Below are 18,060 nucleotides of genomic sequence, written 5' to 3' on the forward strand. Positions count from 1 at the left end.
AAATACGAAGTCTGGGGAAGCTTGCTGAAACACCTAACCCCGCGCACACTCTCGGTGTCCTCTCTGCCGAAGACATGCTCAACGCATACGCCCCCAATCGCATCGTTCACAATAATGGATGCGACCGTTGGAAACAACGGCGCTACAAACCAGCATGACGGCAGTCCTAATGGAGACTCAAAGCTATCGCACCACTCTGCCGAAGAACCCTGGAGCGCAGAGGAATCTAGCGCAGACGAAGCGACAAACAGGAGCCAGAGCGGTACAAAGCGCAAACGCCCGCTGTCCGTGAGCTGTGAGACGTGAGTACTGCAGGAGTCGGTTCGTCTAGTCGAACGTACAATGCTGACAGGATTTGAGCTGCAAGCAGAGGAAGGTGAAATGCGATAGAGGCGCGCCGGCGTGCGGATGGTGCCTCAAAAACCACTCGCAATGCGTAAGTCGCTCGTTGCAAGGTTCAGATGACAGCGACTCATGTATGGCATAGGTATATCTACCAAGGAAGAAGCCAGGGCTTCGCGCAGGCTATGGACGTGAATTGGAGGCTCGTCTTGGTGAGTACCTACTTCGCTACCCGCATCCAATTACCCGAGGCCCGTTTGATTCGAGGTGATGTTTGGCATTACCTTCTCTCACATCCCCATGGGGTGATGGCAAGGTCATCTGAACGAGTGGGGAAGGTTCAGAATCTGAAACGTAGGATTGCGAGCTGACCATCATCTCAGATAAGCTCGAATCGCTCATCGTCCAGCAGCAATCACAAATTAACCAGCTCTCACACACTCAAATCGCAACTTCCGGCCCTTCACCACAAGAAGTCGCTGCTTTCCGAAGCCCACCCATCATCCAAACCCCCCATATACCGCGCCCCGAGACTGCGCTCTTCATACAGAAACCCACACCGAGCTTCCCTTCGCAAAATGCTATACAAAACCAATTTGGCAATGGCGTGACGGACAACAGACCGACTCCGTCAGTTACCGGGAGTGGCTATGAGGACATGCAGGGTGGGTTGGGTGGCTTCCAACGAGACGCTTATACGCCGTTCAACCATGAGCAGTTCCACCCTGCTATGTCCAAGACTCTGGGCCAGTCGGATGCAGACTTTCCTCCCTACGACCTTCTATATGGGCTTGTCGACCTATTTTTCAAGCACATCTACCCTTGGTGTCCAATACTCCATCGTCAGACAACATTAAACTCTTTGTTCGGCGACGCGAGTTTAGACGAAGCAGATCGAATCATTCTACACGCCGTCGTCGCTACAACTGTGAAATTCTCAACGGACCAGCGACTAACGGCAGACAAAAGAGAACGGTATCACCGCAACTCGAAAGAGAAGGTTCTGCTCTATGGCATTGAGAACAGTTCGGTGAAGTCTCTTCAGGCGCTCGTGATTCTCGCCCTTGATGTTGTTGGCTGTTCGAATGGTCCACCTGGATGGAACCTACTCGCGCTCATCACCCGTAGCGTAGTGCAATTGGGGTTGTCTGTCGAAACGTACTCTCCGGCCGTCGCCCCTCAGTACGCATCAATCTACACTTTGCGAGCCATAGTGCTTCCCGAACCCAAGGACTGGATCGAGGAAGAGAGCCGACGTAGGCTGTTCTGGATGATCTACGTACTCGATCGTTACGCTACCGTGGCAACTGCCTTTGAGTTCGCTCTAGACGAGAACGAAATCGACAGACGCCTTCCTTGCCGTGATGATATGTATGCGCGAAACTTGCCTGTAGAGACGAGAAATAGACCGGAAAACTTGGGCTGGTTCTCTTACTACGTAGAAATTCTGGGACTACTAACTCGCGTACATAAGTTTCTAAAGAAACCCGTTGATATCACTTCCTTGTCCGACGTAGAAAAATGGCAGGGCGAGTACCGCGAGCTCGATAACGCGATTGAGCAGTGGAAGTACAACCTCCCCCAAGAGTTTGGCAACTCGGCGAGAGTATTCGCCAAACCTGGCATGAATCAAAGCCTCAATAGCGGCTTAGTCATGTTGCATGCGGCATTTCACACGTATGTTTGGTCTTAGCATATCGTAAGAGTACTCGCTGACCATCCTAGCACCGTAATTCGTCTTCACTCATCCGCGGCGTATCCGACCCATCGCTCACCCATCTTCACACCCTCGTTCAGCGCCAGCCAGAGATGTCTCAGCGCTGTTGAGAACCTCACAACACTATGTGCATGTGTTCGGGACCACGGCTTGCTAAGCAAACTGGGTCCGCCTTTCGCGTTCTCCCTCTGGGTTGCTGCGCGCGTGCTACTAGTACACGGATCAACCATTGATCACCGAGTCGATAGCTCAATCAACCTACTCGTTAGCACCCTTCAAGAGTTTGGTCAGTACTGGGAAGTCGGCACACGCTATGCAAGCCTGCTTTCACGCGTTTTGTCTGAGTATCAAGAAAGCCAGCAAACACCTACTGGTGCGAATGGCGAACGGGTGACACCTTCGACCGTCAAGATCTTGGCCGATATGCGACGATGTGCCTTTGATCTAGACTTCCTTATCTCCCGGCAACCGAAGCTGAATAATAGTGCAAGGCTGCCGTCCGTCACTCCGGCTCGCACACCAGCGCCAAATGAGTTGGAGTATCTCGATGTCTTCGACTTTTTCAACATGCCTCGACTGCCGGTGTCTATGGACGGCACTATCAGCTATCCAGCTTCAGATAGCAACATGCAGTTGCCCGAAGGAGGGTATGGAAATGAGTCGAATATTACGAATTACATGGTTGACGCCAGCTCGGATTGGTTCATGAAGCAGTCAGCTTAGCAACCATTATCGATTACGCATAATTTCCTTGATTAGTTGGGACAGCAAAATTTGGCCTTCGTCTCTGTTGGTGTATAATGATCAGGATGAATTGGTTCGTCCGCAGCTCAGGTTGCCGTATATATCCCACTCTCTTACAGATACCCCTCTGATTTTACACCATTAATGTTAAAAATAAATCTTCATCATCATATGCTTAGGGTTCTGTAGAGTCACAGATAATAAATTATTGTTACGATCTTGAGCTGCTTAGAAGTCAATCAGAACAAATGCTAACTTTATTGATTACCCCGTTTGTATGTACAGTAGGCAAAGAAAGGTGTACACCACGTTTAACTGATGCAATGAGAAGACCTCGTTATCTCGGATAATGCACTTCGCAGCTTTGCCTCTCCAACTACAAATATGATTAACCTGCAGGGTACGCCATTCCGATTTCGGAACACCGACATTACTGGCCCACCTGGACTTTGGACCAACATTCACCATACCAACAACGACCATCCATATCTTCCGATATACCAGTCAGTCCCCCTACTTTTTTTTACGCACTTGAGCTTCCCTTTGCGTACTGTGGCGCCCTTTTCCTGGCATGACGATCCATGTCGGACCTTCTCCGTCGGAATAAGTTGGTGATATCGGCCTTGTTGCGACCTTGATTATTTGCTATTCCGACGTGAGCTCTTTATAAAGAGGCATGGAAGTAATGTCTGTAAAGCCTTCCTATCTTTAGCATCGCGTGTCTTGTTGTTAATCAAGTCTTGGCTTGTTTCGTTATCCAACGTGTTTTCCAGACCTAGCTCGAACTTGGACTCATACAATCCAGACCACTCTTCTACGAAAACTATCCCGGTACTGCCAAATCATCATGTCAGCCTCGGAATCCCACCACATTACTATCCTGGGCGCCGGTGTTGTAGGCCTAACTACCTCCCTTGTCCTCGCCAACACCTACCCCGCCGCGCGCATCACTATAGTAGCAAAACACTTTCCCGGCGACCGATCAATCGAGTACACGTCGCCATGGGCCGGCGCAAATTGGGCCTCGATGGCTCACGACAATGGCCCGTTAGAAAAGTATGACGAAGTAACTTTCCATCGATTTGGCGAACTCATTGATGGGAAGGTGGTGCACGGCTGCAAAGCGATAAAGAAAGGGGAAGGAAATGAGCTTGGGTTGGGAAGACAGGGTATGTGGGCTGTGTTTGATGCGCCTATTGAAGAGACGGGTATTCTGACGGAGGAGACGGGCAAGGTGTGGTACGATTCACTTGTAGGCGGGCTGAGAGAATTGAGCAAGGAAGAACTACCTAAAGATGCAGTCTTTGGTCTTGACTTCCCGAGCACGTTTCGAATTAATACGCAGGTGTACTTGCAGTGGTAAGAAGCCATCCATGTTTAAAACATCAACGTGGGAACACAGGACATTTCATGTTGACGATGAACACAGGCTTCAGAGTCAAGCCCTAGCCAAAGGCATAACGCTCATTCGTCGACATTATCCGTCGGTCTCCAAGCTGCTGGGCGACTTTCCATCGACTACGCTTCTGATCAACTGCACTGGTCTCGGATCTCTTCATCTGAGCGACATCCTCGACAAGAATCTATACCCGACTCGAGGTCAAACACTGCTAGTCGCAGAACCCAAGACTCCTATCAACAGAATGTACGAATTTGGACGGGTGAAGTATACTACACTCCGTTCCGTACCTCGTTCTGCTCATTCATAAGTGAATATTCACACTAACCATCTACGATGTATAGGTACCTCCGCTCCCCCAAGCGCATAGATCCCACGACAACCTACGTCTTTCCACGCCCTCTCGGGGGCGGTGTTATTCTCGGCGGTAGCCGTCAAGACAACGATTGGAGCGCTGAGTGGGACGAAGAGTTAGGGAAAGACATCATGAAGCGATGTTGTGAACTGTGTCCTGAACTAGGGCGAGTAGAGGATTTGCAGATCATAGCAAAGAACGTTGGGCTGCGACGTAAGTTATTATTTCCCTTGAGTTGGTGACTACATATGCATGTTGAGTTGAAATGGGGCTAATAATTTACTGTAGCTTCGAGGATAGGTGGCCCAAGGATTGAGACGGAGAAGGGCAAGTGGGATGTTCCGGTTGTGCATTGCTACGGGCATGCTGGAGCGGGGTATCAGTCTTCTTGGTAAGTTTCACCTTTGATTTCGAACGCGAAAGATGGGGAGAGATTTTCTGACTTGGTGCAGGGGTACGGCTGAGCGGGTACTGGAGTTGGTGCAAAAGACATTTGGTTCCAGCCTAAAGTTATGATTTGGTCGTTAACCTATGATTTGCTTAATAGCCCTAGAATAATGGAATAGGACATGACGCATAGAGACTGAAATTATCTTGTTCACGCGGCCGTTACGCATATCTTCAACCGTCGACGAGTAAAGCCTGAGGACTTCATCCTGAATCGACGGAAAACTAAGGGAGTCCTATATCGATAGTTGAAAATATGAATTAGGTCCAGTTATTACGGGGTGCTTGTTGACCATAGTCTCAACCAGAATGATAATCAGCATAATGTCTCGCAACACAAGAATAGCCTTGATATTTCATTGCTCCATATGAGGAACCAGAATGATAATAACCCAATTAGGTATGAATAAATGACCCCAGAAACCAACGGCGTGAATTTGTGCTTGTCCGATGTTACAAACACGAATGCATCGAGTGGAGAAAGCTGCCGTCGCACGCGCCCCACCGCGACCAAAGCTCCAAATACTTTTCCCAGCATGTACCGCGCGACATCATCGCCCGTCCTCGACTCGACGCAACAATACTACCTTACACCCGCCTATCAATACACCCGTCCTTTCTTCGCGCTCAAACTTCGACCCCAAAATCTCCACCGCACTAGTTATATTACCACAAAACACAACTGCTCAAGATGTCTTTCCTCTTCGGCGGGAAGCCACAGCTCTCTTCTGAGCAGAAGATTGCGCAAGCAGAGGCGGAAATCGATATGGTGTCCGACATGTACAGCCGGTATGTTGTTTACTTTATCTTAACATCCTATCCTCAAGTGCACTCCAACTCCTACTCCCCACTCCCTTCCAACCCTTCCAATCAACACTTTATCCCCGCACTCTCTTTCCTCCCGCTGCAACTTTACCTCCCTCTACACCTACCCTCCTAAAATCGATTGATTGAACTAGCGCTAATCATATTCTGAATATATAGGTTGCTTAAATCCTGCACTGCGAAGTGCATCGACCCGGCGTATCGCGAGGCCGATCTCAACAAGGGCGAATCCGTCTGCCTCGACCGCTGCGTCGCAAAGTTCTTTGAGGTCAATGTCAAGGTCAGCGAGAAGATGCAGGGCGAGGCCCAAGGAAGACAAGGTGGTGGCGGTGCAATGTTCGGCGGCGGTATGTAAGGATTGAATATGATGGTGGCATAGGAAGGGAGAGGATTGGAGAAGGAACACAATTCAAGACAAAAGGTGGAGGAACCTCTGCGCGAGACGCGTATACGAATATGGATGGGAACGTAGCGGGGAGCATGTGCATACTCCGCTTTTGGTTCGGCGTCTTGAGGTCACTGTTAGGCATGGGAACTTGTACTATATATGGGTTTTGTTTGGATCTATCGGGTCGGAAAAAATCAATCGGACCATCGAAGCTCTCTTGGCGAGCAGCCGTTCCAGTGTGATGCCATGACATGAATGCTCTGCGACTCGTAGAGAGAAGACGGGCCGTGTTCTGCCTTGGTGCTCACAGTCATAATGCTCCAAGTGCCGCACAATGTATGTGCGTGACGGAGCATCGCGTAAGAAAGCAAATGCAAACCCATGTTGATTATCCAAAGAAACCCGTCCATAAAGAATCGTACATATACATCCCCTTCGAATTTGGCCCTGCAGGCAAGTCAAGCCAGTCGGGTCGAGATGATGGCCTAGAGGCCTGGAGGGCTTAGCTTAGGCATGGGCCGCCACTAACCTGTGAGCTGTCAGTATGAGCCGGAGAGGGACGCAAAACGTTTTGAAGTACCTTGAAGTGCAAAGCCATGCAGACAATGTACTCCTCACTTCTTAGAAGTACCGGCTTTGGTAGCCTCGTCTTCACCATCAACAAGCTTAGCACCGTTGAAGCTTTGCTGAATAGCCTGTAGCGCCTTGCCATGAAAGCCCCGCTCACACAGCCTCTGTAAGTGAAGCATATCTGAGCTCACGCGTTCAGCATTGAGCTCCGCATCGCGTGCATGCTCTCTCGCCTTCTCCGCGCTTGATTGGGCCGCTCTATAGCACTGGACCGAATGACAAACAGCCTGTTTGATTGCTACTGTTAGAACGAGCTCGTCGAGCATAATGGAGCGAAAATGGAGGGTTTTACAAACCTCTGCGATCTCGAGACAGCGCTCACGGTCTGGCGCATCTGGGGGCATCGAGGCTACGCGGTTGACCATGTTGGTGAGGACGGTTGCCGAGTCGTGATGAAAGACGGGCGTGGGCACTTGCGCCGGGCTGGATGACATAGCTGTAAGCGGTGAGAGCGCCGCCTGCGGATCAGTATTCTTGATGGGAGGCTCCGTCGCAGAAACTTGGTCGATCTTCGTTGCAGGCTTAGGTGTGTCACCAGACTCTGATTTGACTTCGGTCATCGTAGGAAGATAAACCATTGAGAGACTGGCAGAATTCTTAAGGCGCTTTGCTAGAGAGCTTCGTGTACCGGCCATGAACGTTCGTTCTGGGGTGGTCACCGTCGGCAGATTCTCTGGGGGGTTTGTACCGCGTCTGTGGAACATCTCACGGAGGCTGCGCTTCGCCTTCACCTTCACCTTTGTTGCAGTTGTATCACCTGCCACGTTGTTCTTAGGACCGTGCTCCTTCGTAATTCCAACGCCGAGAGAAGGGAGGGGTGATTTCGGCGTCGACCCTTGAGACTTCTCTCGTCCGCTCGCCGGCGTTGGGCGTCCTGAGGATGGAAGACGGTGTACAGGCGTAGCACTCTCTGAGGACCTCAACTTAGAAGGACCTGGGAGGTGAGACGCGTCGTGAGATTGAGTCATACGAGAAAGCGATGAAGAGCCCGAGCGAGATGTGCTGGAGTCTGATCCTATCTCCCGAGTACTCAGATGAACACCTGCGTGGTGCGAAGAGCTTATTGTATTGCGACCCGCATCTGCCCGCTTTGATGGATACAACCTAGCAGAAGGCGAGACCCACCCGGTTGGCACGCCCTTTCGAACTGATGCAGGTGAAGCTTTTAGATCGATATCTGGAGCATAATCTACCTTGGATGAAATGATCTCCTTAGATGGCGTATTAATGGGGTCCTGTTCATGAGTTAGAAAAATGATGTCAAGAGAACCAGTGTACACCTACTTTGGGTTTAATCGCAGATGGGCTAGATAAATCATCAGGAGTAGGAACGGTTGCAGCGACGGGCTTTGAAGTGCGTATGATCGTATTCTGCGAGGAACCAGATGCTGTGTGACTGGCTGCCAAAGACACGACCGGAAGCAGTCCACTGGGCTCATCGTGCTCTATCGACGTGTGCGAGACGGGCGAAGAGACAGCTGGTGAAGGAATCTCTGCACTGACTACACGTGGCGGCTGCATAGACCTGATTGGAGTGATTCGCACGGGCGTTGCTGCAGTGGTCCCATCCTCCGACAAATTTGGATTCGAAGGACGTGATACCATCCTTTCCGAGATTTTGAAAATGGTCTGCTTTGAGCGTTCGGCCAAAGAGATCTTGGATTGCTCCCGTGGAGTCTTGTCAGGCACCTTGGCCGGCAGGGGAGGCATGGCTGGAATAGGGTCTCCTCGACCAAGTAGAATGGAATCGGCATCTCCATGAATTTTCAGCATTGGACCAGGTACAGACATAGAGGAGCGTGATGAAAGTCGCTTGATGCGAGTACTACCCTCGTAGTCATGTGATGGTTGGTCATCGAGGGACGAGCAACCAGCGAGGCTCCACGACGACTTGCTTCTAACTAAGCCAGGCAAAGTCTGAGCTGTATCATGGGTATCCGCAGGGCGGATGACGTCATGTGTAAGATCTTGAACATTCGGCGGTTGCACTTCGGCGGAGGTGGCAGCGGCGACTTGTGTGTCTTGAGATGAACAGGTAGTCGAAGCCACGAACTGCTCGGAAACTGGCTCCCCAACAACTGTCCATTTCGTAGAACCTGAATTGACCAGTGGTGACTCAGGAGAGGGTGGCCGAGCTGGCGAATCAAGCTTGTTCTGGTTAGACAAACGCAGTGAGCTGCCCTTTGAACTGTTGCGAGGCGGGACAGGGACCATACCCGAGGCGCCCCTCTTGTGAGCTAGCGGACTCTCCATTGCTGACTCCGTACCAGTTGAGAATGCATGGTAGGAATTTTCGTACGGGTCGTAGGAATTTGCGTACGGGTTGTTTGAGCTCAAGGTGCGTGGTTTCGCCATCTGCATGGACTTCTGATATCCTTGAGTAGACAAACGGCTCGCTGTCGGTTCATTGCTGGAGTCTAAAATGTTAGCAGGTGTAAGTGATTGGTTCGCGAAGAAACATTCAGCAATGTCTTGTGGCGCTGCACCCATAGACACGCTGCGGTGCTGCTGCTGCTGCTGCAGCACATTCGTACTGGTACTGTTCGCTTGAGGTGTTAGCTTTTTTGGCGGGGATATGTTTTCAGGGCGAAGAATCGGCCATTCGTCCTCTGAAGGAGTACCGGCCTCTGCGTCGACCAGAGTACGCTGAGCTTTAGGCGGGCTGTTGGGGTCAATGACTTGAACAACTGGCGGGCTGGGAAGAGGCTTGTCTCTGCTCGATGGCGAAACCGAGTATCCCCTCGGGCTGGAAGAGTCTACAGAGGACATGCCAACTGTAGGAACACCACCGTGTCCATCATGTGCAGAGCTTGATGGAGGCAATCTCCTCGTGCCCTGTGGAGTTAGTTGTGATAATCCCTGGCTATGGCATTGAGTTCTGACCAAGTAAGTAGGCGTTGATATAGCAAGCGACGTGCGAACTGCACGGGCGGGCAAGCTCGAACGCTGCGAAGCCGGTACACGGCTAGACCTGTCACTTTGCGGCGTAGGAGTTGGCATCTGTATTTGTGACATGCGTGGAATCTTGGAAGTTAAGGTAGATGCCATTGTAGTCCTCGGCGGCGGAGACGCGGTAGCATAGCGAGGTGATCCAGTTGTGCTGACGGAAAAGGGATTGCGATGACCTGTACTGCTGGTGCGTTGTGCGATCGGCGGACTGGGGATCTGGGATGGGTCCGCAGACGTGAGGTCGTCGTGTCGAGCGTTGGTGTCAGCACCGAGAAGCGGAGATGACATGGTGGGCATTCGGCGTGCGGCTACTTAGCCATGTGCGGTGTTGTAATGAGGTGATGGGTCGGTTTGAGTTAATGTTGTTGTGTTTTGGACCCAACGCGAGCTCGGGGCGGGGACGCGTTTGCATGTAGAATGGAAAGTGACGGTGAATGAGAGAATGAAATGGAAGGCTTGGCAGAGACATAATGTAGGAAAATAGTGAAATCAGAGGTGAAGATGGAAACACCTGGCGGAGACCCCTTATAGCTCATATGAAGAACTTCTCGACTAAGTGCCGGACCCAAAAACTGGAAGCGCCTACCCAAGGGAAGCTATTGCAAGCAGCAATCAAATACAAGAGCTCCTTCTTTTTCCAGGCGATGGCCAGCATCCTCAGGTTTGAGCTGTCATCTTGTGATAACGAGATCATGTACTTGCCGAGACCGAGTCACCACGATAATGGTCAGGGACTTGAGTAACTGGAGGAGTAGCAGGCAAACTTCATCAATAGAAAACATTTGAAGGGTCAAGCCAGCTTCTCGTATGTGAGCTTCAATTACTCGTCCGGGTGAAAGAGAGCCTTCTTTGGTGGGCGCTGTATGGCTAGGCTAGGCTTCCTGACATGGCCGAGGAAATTAGGGCCAAATGGTAGCAGTCGCACCATCCGGGAAGAAGCACTCGAGTTAATCATTCCCAGGGTCATAGGTGGCTTGAATAATTGTTATACATTGCTGGTGTTGACGCATAGAGAAAGAGGTCACGAAAAGGTACGATGAAGTGAGGTCATGGTTTTGGAGCTTGGGCCGGCGCCCGTTCCGAAAAGGCCAGCATTCGACGCGTCGAGTTCCAGCAACGTTTTCGAACCGCGGCGCCCAAATAGCTTCAACACTCGTTCGATACTATGGCGAAGACATACAAGCAACTGAAGGAGGCCTGGGTGTCTGGTCACACTGGGGGCTCCGTCGCCGATGTCAACAGCGTCTCGCTCGCAATGCCTGTACCGTACACACTCCCACAATTCGTCCACGGAGCTCTTACTGACAGTAATGGCTAGTTGAGCATCTTGCTATGGTCGGTCATTCAGTCTCGCATGCGCCTATTCACTCCGTACACCCCTGGCCCCTGCCTCGTCGACTTTCTGCTCAACTGCGGAGCCACGCTGTTCGCAACCACCATCTACTCCTCCTCGCCGTGGGTACTGAACATGCTCCTCCTATTCCCAGCAGCTATACTGTACGCCCTCGAGAAGCCAGCTCCCCCAAAACGAGAGGCACCTCGTCCGCCTAGAAAAACCAATTCTGAGAAGGAAACGAAGCTTGATGCGCTACCGGTTAAGCCGTTCATCACAAACTACCGAGGTGCCATGATGATCATAACTTGTATCGCTATACTGGCTGTGGACTTCCGAGTGTTTCCTCGGCGATTTGCAAAAGTGGAAAATTGGGGCACATCACTTATGGACATGGGCGTAGGGTCATTTGTCTTCACAGCTGGCGTGGTTTCCGTCCGATCCTCCCTTAAGGAGGGGACTGATCGGGGACCGCCGCTATCCAACAGGCTCTTGGCCTCCTTCAGGCACTCCATACCACTCCTCGTACTTGGCACAATCCGACTCATCTCCGTTAAAGGTCTTGACTACGCCGAGCACGTCACCGAATATGGCGTTCACTGGAACTTCTTCTTCACGTTAGGCTTTCTGCCACCATTTGCTGCTCTCTTCCAAACGGCTTTTAATCTGGTACCATCTTACGCGATCCTTTCATTTACGCTGGCTGCCATCTATGAGATTGCATTGGACTGGACATCGCTCGGGTCTTTTATTTTGATCGCACCGCGGACTGACCTCTTCTCCAAGAATCGAGAAGGTATATTCTCCTTCATTGGCTATCTTGCTATATTTCTCGCCGGCCAATCTCTGGGCTCAATTGCTCTCCCACGACAGCAGCCAACTCCGAAGAACGCGTCTCTGATATCCATGCTCCGGCAAACAACATTGGGCAGGCTTGCCGTGACATCTATCATGTGGACAGCTTTGTTCTACTTCTCAACCAGTTACTATGGCCTCCGCCTTTCAGTCTCCCGACGACTTGCCAACCTCCCCTACTTCTTGTGGGTGTCTGCATTTAATAGCTACCAAATCACCATATGCTGCGCCATCGAAACCATCCTCTTCCCCAACCTTTACAAAGCTACGACCAAAGACGAAGAGCTGCAGAGGAGTAGAGATGCCACTAGCACCATACTGTATGCTTTTAATCGCAACGGCCTCGCAGTCTTCCTAATCGCGAACCTGCTTACGGGCTTGGTCAACATGACAATGCCAACGCTACACATGAGCATGCTGCAGTCGATGGCGATCCTCATAGCGTACGCTGCTACCGTGACTGGGGTTGCTGTTGGGTTGGATTTCTACAATCTGTCTATCAAATTATGAGTTAGAATGTAGAACGTCCCGTCTCCTATCGGATCCCGGGAATCTTTCGCCATAGTCCCAATAACATGGCAATAGTTGCCGCAAAGTTTCGTTACCTCAAGGCCTACCGCAACTTGGAGTATCTTGACTGCCCAGTCTCGAAATGTAAGGCTTGGTTCATCTGCCCGCATCTTTACATATGTATTGAAGTGTTCAGGTGACAACTGGATCCATCCATTCTAGTTGCGCTCTCGTTGGCTGATGTCGAGGTTGCCTCCAACTTCAGCTAAACACTTAATATCCAGCAAGTGATGAACAAGTAAAGAAAATCTTCTCTATCATTAAGATGAACATTCTACCAAGTTGGAACATGGAACAGCTCAGGCGGCCTCATCTCTGGATAGTAGAAGACGCGATCTCTAGCATCCCACACTGACAAGCTGGTACTCTCCATATGGTCATGGAATTTCGTATTTCGATAATTGCTCGGATATGCGAATCTGTGAGGAGAGCATCTTGCTTTGAAAGTGCATCGAATGACGTCTAGGTGCTATTTGGGTCTCGTTTTATTAGATTATAACGCAATGAACATAAGACGGGTGGCGTGCGACATGAAGTAATTTTAGAGTAGAAGCTCGTATGTATTATGTATCGGTGAACATTACCACTTAAAAATGGCGGCGTTAACAGATGATCCACGAGATGTAGACGTATAAAAAATCGAATAGGAAAAGGCGGCTCAATGAGATGTTCCAAAGTATGGGCGCTTGATGCACAAATAAATCGTCCACGTGATAGCGCGTTCTGCACAGGCCAGCAAACTTCATCAGCGCCGATGCCATGGCTCAGTCTTAGCAATAACCTACAATAACCTACACCACCAATCAGCCCGAGAAACTGCAGCTTAGAAAATACGAGTACTCCATGTTTCTGTGCACGCGAACATGTCGACCCCGCAAGCCAAACGCCGCCGGCTGAACCAAGCTGCGAAGACGCTCCACAAGCCGTTCAAGTCGCCCTTCCGCACACCATTGAATCCCAACATAGGTTCTGATCCACCGTCTTCGGATCCGCCCGAGGAACACGCATCTGCATTACGTGTTGCACATGTTGCGAACCCCTTTGCGACTAGCCACGGCAAGCAGCATGTCGCAACACCAGCGCTCCCCGAACAAGCTTCAGCAGCAGCAGCAACACCATGCAAGCCACGCGTCTCAAATGAGCTTGTCTCCCGTCCAACCTTCTCTACGCCCTCGCGGATCGTTCCGAAAAAGCCGTCTTCGAAACCTTCACATATGCGCGAAATCGTACAGCTGCGCAACGAAATCCAAATGCTCACACAAGCCCAGTCGCTCGCTACTTCCACTAAAGACGACGACCTGGTAATCCTAATCGATAGGTGGCGGACTGCAAGCCGAGCCGCCGCAGAAGAGCTGTTTGCTAGCACAAGAGACAGGGTGAATAGGATGGGCGGCGTAGGCGCTTTGAAAGAACGCGAGAAGGAATCAAAAGAACGACAGAAGCAGTGGGAACAAGAGGAGATGCAGGCAGAAATGGAGAAAATGCAAGAAGCAAAGGAGAACGGTGAGGTGTCAGAGGAGGCGTACGACAAGTATGCAGAGACGGAAGAGGAGAAGGGAGAGGAGGAAAAGGAGACGTTCAAGGGCGGTGCTGATGATGATGTGAGTAGTGATAGCTATGGAGCGAGTGAACGAGAAGGCTAATTCGACGCAGTCATTCACGATGGATATGATGCTGAAGACCCTCAATATCGACCTGGAGTTGATAGGATATAGCAAGGAAGCGCAGCGTTGGGACGGATGAGAATGGCATGGACAGGGTGCAGAACATCGACGTCTTACTTCATGCCTTAGCCTCGGCCACGAGAGGGGGTGTTCCAAGAGAGACACCGAACTCTGTACGCGGCATACAAGCACGATGGCAATAATGACATGGAAACGAGTTGTGAGTTTTTTCATCTTGAACCCCAATATGTTACACCACTGACTTTTCAGAACGATTTGCTTATGCTGATACCCTTATTCACGACTATGTCTTTCGGACTTATGATATAATCCATACATCGATTATTAAGCTTTCTCCAAGGTGACTTCATGACTCCGCTCATCAGTCTTCCCCACCTTCTATATCCATCAGCAACGCGCGCGGAATGAAATTCAGTGTGATTGTTCGCGTGGCCGTTATACCATGATGCTAAAAAGGTTGATACAAGTCTTGCCGCACGGTTTATCTCGAGGATGAAGGTTCGGGATTAAAATACGATGCTATCGTCTATCTAGGTTGTCCGGACAGAAACGTTAGCAGCCATGCTGATCTCGCCTCTAGGCATCCTCACGTTTTCTACTGTCATCTGAGTACCTATAGGATTGGATGCCTATCCTCGGTGAGTACTTTCGGACACTTTGCTCATTGAACGCCTACATGTTCAATCCTGCACACCTTGTATCAAATTCTTGATGCCATCACCCCTGCCCGTCTTATCCCACGCCTGCGTCGCGTCTTCGAATCGCGTCACCGAGCTGATCAACGGCTTTACGTCAACAAGTCCCTTTTTGATCAAACTAACTGCCAGTTCATAGTCACCGGTACCATATCTGAAGCATCCTCGGACAATCAACTCTTTCTGGCTCATTGCCACAATGGGGAATTCGATCTTTGGTTTTCCCAACCCAGTTTGAACATACTTGCCGCCAGGTCGTAGGATATGTATACCAGTTTCGATGCTTGATGTAGCACCTGAAGCTTCGATGACAGTGTCTACGTGTCCACCAAAGCTGTCGATACCGTATTCAGCTAGGTCAAGCTTCTTTAGAAGCAATGCCGCGTTTTCTTCAGCCTCGACTTTGGTGGATGATAGAAAAGTCTCACAACCCAAGTACGAGGTCGCGAATTCGAGTTTCTTCTCCAAAATGTCAACGAGAATTACGCGATGAGCGCCAAACTGTCTCGCGACTGCGGCACAGAATAATCCGATCGTTCCACTCCCCATTACTACGACCGTCTCCCCAGGACGTACATCGCCTAGTTTCGCGGCGTGTACGGCCACAGCCAGCGGCTCCACAAGTACCGCTTCATCTAAGCCCATCTCATCTGGAATCTTGTACACCATGTCTTCTGCAATGCGGAAGTACTTTGACAAAGTCCCCTGCGTATCAGGCGGGCCAGGTGCAGCAGCAAAGCGAATTTGCCGACACAGATTATACACGCCGGACTTGCAGGCTTTGCAGAGGCGACATGGCGTGCCCGGCTCAATTGCTACACGGTCTCCGGGCTTGATAGTCTTGACTGCAGGGCCGATGGAGTGGATGGTACCGGCTGCTTCGTGGCCCATGACGATGCCCGTACTAGGATTGACCATCTTTCCGATGCCGCCGTGGTGCCAGAAATGGACCTGAACATATTTTAGACAACTTTCGTAGTGGTAATGGAAACGGTAGGTGACTTACATCGCTGCCACACACGCCTACGTAGTTGATGCGGACGAGAACATCATGTGGCTCGACAAGTTCTGGTATTGGCTTATCTTCGAGTGCTGCGTTTTTGGCACCATAGAGGACTATTGATGGGTTGACCATTTCTTTGGAGGTGGAAGAAGCCATCTTGAGCTTTTGATCAAGCGATGGGTTCAATAAAAAGTTAGTGCTGGGGAGTCTTTCACACAAGCTTGAAGAAGGGAATATTCTTAGACTTATATATCTTCAATATCAGGCGACCAAGCATTAGCATCCGAAGGAGATCATCACGACCATATTCCCAAGTTGTGTCGATGTTGTCTCGTGGCGAGTATCGGAGCGGGGGTTAGACGCGTGTAATTCAGCCCCGCAATTCGCGACGTGGATTGTTATCATAGTATTGAATGCTTCCCTTGTACACTATGACGAATCGGTCAAACTGCCCTTTCCCCAAAACTATTATCGCAAGTTCGTTGGACGAAAGGCTTGCAGGCGCATGTGGAAAGGCGCTCACACAGTGACATCGTTCACTGAAGATGCAGTACGATAAACGTGCACGGAGATGACGCTAGACAGCATAATCATTCAGTGCTTGGCTCAGTTTTTGGACACGTGAATGCGTGTCGCTTGCGCGTGAAATCTAGCTTGCTAGGTTTCCCCGGTGATCTTATGCACGGCTTTTTGCTTTTTGCTACTTCCCCGCAACTAAACTAAAGTGAGTTGTCGCTTCCTTAAAGACAGGTCATAAGCTTCTCGCAGCCTATAGACCTGTCTTCTGCACCGAAGACTTTCTAGTCATTCGTTACCCACTTCATCCGCATATCCCGCCCTCGACTCCTTCATACCGATCGATAATCACCATGGCAGACGAGACCTGCGCAAATTGCAAGAAGACGGCCGCTTCTGCTAATCTCACCACGCTCAAAGCCTGCGCAAAATGCAAGACCACCCAATACTGTGGCCGCGACTGCCAGAAGGCCGACTGGAAGACGCACAAAAAGGTCTGCGCCAAGAATGCTGCTGACGCGTTCGTTGGAGCCAATACCGAGCATAGCACCAATTACTCTGCTGGCCGTTTGAAGGATCTCGAAAAGCACGTGTCGAATCCGTTCACGAGGCTTGACCAGGGCAAGTACCTACACGATCGCCCTGAGACGGACGTGTTCAAGCTTCTCATCGACTCCTTCCGCATGCGCCAGGCAGACGACCTCAACCTTGAGAACAAAACTACGCCGCGTAGTGTCTATACTGGCGCGTCGAGCAGCATCGAGCCCTTCCGACAATACCTCGCCAAGGCAGCTACTCGTCCCAACCTTCTGCCGCCTTGGTGGACCGCGGACAAACAGAAGGAGTGTGAGGCGTTTGGCGAGAGCGGTGCCTGGAGCGATTTGAGAAAGAAGGTCACCAAGCAGGAGATGATTCAGCACTACGGTGATGATAAAATGCCCATGCAGGTGCGAATGCTGGCTGAAGCAGTGTATGGTGCGGGTTCCATGGGCCAGAGTGGCGCGGGTATGAGACAGGTCCTGATGCAGATGGAGAAGGGTGGCCCAGGTAACGGCCAGGTCATGAGCATGATGAATCTCGCTCGTTAAGATGTCCTGGTTAGAAAGTAGTAGTCATTGTTGTATGCGGGTACTGGTCCTTGACTTAGATCTTCGCGTGTTTGTGCTATAGTCGGTTTATGATTGCCCTGGCAGATGATTGACGTGTTGGAAATGTGCCGTTGGCTGCCATCAGCTGCTATATTCTTCAACTAGTGGACGGTCCATAAGCTTTCGTGTGGAACATGTTGAAACGAGGTTTCGCGGTTGTTGGCTTTGTTACTCCACAGAATGATCGCTTCCTCGCGTTCAAAGCTGATGCGGCCGCTCTTCTCTGCATCTGTTCTGTCAAAACCGAATCTAATCCCGGAGTCGTAATGGCGAATGTCTCTGGGCGGAATCATGGATGATTCCAAACGTACACCAGTGAAGATTACTTGCTATCTTCATGGCCTCTCAATCCCTCTTGTTCCCCGATGTATGGTCTTTGTATGACCTTGATGCAGCACCCTTCCATGTGTTACACGATTCCTTTACGGTCGCTAATTCGTTGTCTGGTCCACGGAGTTT

The 18,060-nt window shown here is 50.6% G+C and overlaps 9 protein-coding genes across 9 annotated transcripts; 6 read left to right on the forward strand and 3 right to left on the reverse strand.

The window, feature by feature from the left end:
- Positions 1 to 75: 75 nt before the first annotated feature.
- Positions 76 to 3,019, forward strand: K460DRAFT_413149 (uncharacterized protein). Its single transcript, XM_040937588.1, has 5 exons — positions 76 to 302; positions 361 to 436; positions 488 to 554; positions 726 to 2,019; positions 2,068 to 3,019. The coding sequence occupies exons 1-5, from the start codon at positions 115 to 117 to the stop codon at positions 2,780 to 2,782; spliced, it is 2,340 nt and encodes a 779-aa protein (XP_040794169.1). The 5' UTR covers positions 76 to 114; the 3' UTR covers positions 2,783 to 3,019.
- A 256-nt stretch (positions 3,020 to 3,275) lies between these two features.
- Positions 3,276 to 5,322, forward strand: K460DRAFT_382989 (FAD dependent oxidoreductase). Its single transcript, XM_040935432.1, has 6 exons — positions 3,276 to 3,490; positions 3,609 to 4,162; positions 4,233 to 4,448; positions 4,547 to 4,770; positions 4,846 to 4,948; positions 5,010 to 5,322. Exons 2-6 carry the CDS (start codon positions 3,651 to 3,653, stop codon positions 5,071 to 5,073), a joined length of 1,119 nt encoding a protein of 372 aa, XP_040794170.1. The 5' UTR covers positions 3,276 to 3,490; positions 3,609 to 3,650; the 3' UTR covers positions 5,074 to 5,322.
- A 254-nt stretch (positions 5,323 to 5,576) lies between these two features.
- K460DRAFT_324672 (uncharacterized protein) lies at positions 5,577 to 6,607 on the forward strand. The gene is made up of 2 exons (XM_040930574.1): positions 5,577 to 5,793; positions 5,989 to 6,607. Exons 1-2 carry the CDS (start codon positions 5,696 to 5,698, stop codon positions 6,182 to 6,184), a joined length of 294 nt encoding a protein of 97 aa, XP_040794171.1. The 5' UTR covers positions 5,577 to 5,695; the 3' UTR covers positions 6,185 to 6,607.
- An 18-nt stretch (positions 6,608 to 6,625) lies between these two features.
- On the reverse strand, positions 6,626 to 7,793 carry K460DRAFT_38539 (uncharacterized protein). The gene is made up of 2 exons (XM_040935535.1): positions 6,798 to 7,793; positions 6,626 to 6,746 (listed from the first exon to the last, which is right to left on the reverse strand). Exon 1 carries the CDS (start codon positions 7,549 to 7,551, stop codon positions 6,832 to 6,834), a length of 720 nt encoding a protein of 239 aa, XP_040794172.1. The 5' UTR covers positions 7,552 to 7,793; the 3' UTR covers positions 6,626 to 6,746; positions 6,798 to 6,831.
- A 16-nt stretch (positions 7,794 to 7,809) lies between these two features.
- K460DRAFT_38545 (uncharacterized protein) lies at positions 7,810 to 9,688 on the reverse strand. The gene has a single exon (XM_040935538.1). It carries the CDS (start codon positions 9,614 to 9,616, stop codon positions 8,108 to 8,110), a length of 1,509 nt encoding a protein of 502 aa, XP_040794173.1. The 5' UTR covers positions 9,617 to 9,688; the 3' UTR covers positions 7,810 to 8,107.
- Positions 9,689 to 10,961: 1,273 nt separating this feature from the next.
- Positions 10,962 to 12,494, forward strand: K460DRAFT_270424 (GPI-anchored wall transfer protein 1; the record flags this gene model as incomplete). Its single annotated transcript, XM_040927649.1, has 2 exons — positions 10,962 to 11,057; positions 11,115 to 12,494. The coding sequence occupies 2 exons, from the start codon at positions 10,962 to 10,964 to the stop codon at positions 12,492 to 12,494; spliced, it is 1,476 nt and encodes a 491-aa protein (XP_040794174.1).
- Positions 12,495 to 13,417: 923 nt separating this feature from the next.
- On the forward strand, positions 13,418 to 14,297 carry K460DRAFT_272311 (uncharacterized protein; the record flags this gene model as incomplete). Its single annotated transcript, XM_040927787.1, has 2 exons — positions 13,418 to 14,155; positions 14,208 to 14,297. The coding sequence occupies 2 exons, from the start codon at positions 13,418 to 13,420 to the stop codon at positions 14,295 to 14,297; spliced, it is 828 nt and encodes a 275-aa protein (XP_040794175.1).
- A 427-nt stretch (positions 14,298 to 14,724) lies between these two features.
- Positions 14,725 to 16,292, reverse strand: K460DRAFT_362374 (GroES-like protein). The gene is made up of 2 exons (XM_040932629.1): positions 15,941 to 16,292; positions 14,725 to 15,885 (listed from the first exon to the last, which is right to left on the reverse strand). Exons 1-2 carry the CDS (start codon positions 16,091 to 16,093, stop codon positions 14,920 to 14,922), a joined length of 1,119 nt encoding a protein of 372 aa, XP_040794176.1. The 5' UTR covers positions 16,094 to 16,292; the 3' UTR covers positions 14,725 to 14,919.
- A 329-nt stretch (positions 16,293 to 16,621) lies between these two features.
- K460DRAFT_362375 (uncharacterized protein) lies at positions 16,622 to 17,981 on the forward strand. Its single transcript, XM_040932630.1, has one exon. It carries the CDS (start codon positions 16,807 to 16,809, stop codon positions 17,539 to 17,541), a length of 735 nt encoding a protein of 244 aa, XP_040794177.1. The 5' UTR covers positions 16,622 to 16,806; the 3' UTR covers positions 17,542 to 17,981.
- The last annotated feature ends 79 nt before the right edge of the window (positions 17,982 to 18,060 follow it).

This window comes from Cucurbitaria berberidis, assembly GCF_010015615.1.
Source record: "Cucurbitaria berberidis CBS 394.84 unplaced genomic scaffold K460scaffold_1, whole genome shotgun sequence".
Taxonomy (NCBI): domain Eukaryota; kingdom Fungi; phylum Ascomycota; class Dothideomycetes; order Pleosporales; family Cucurbitariaceae; genus Cucurbitaria; species Cucurbitaria berberidis.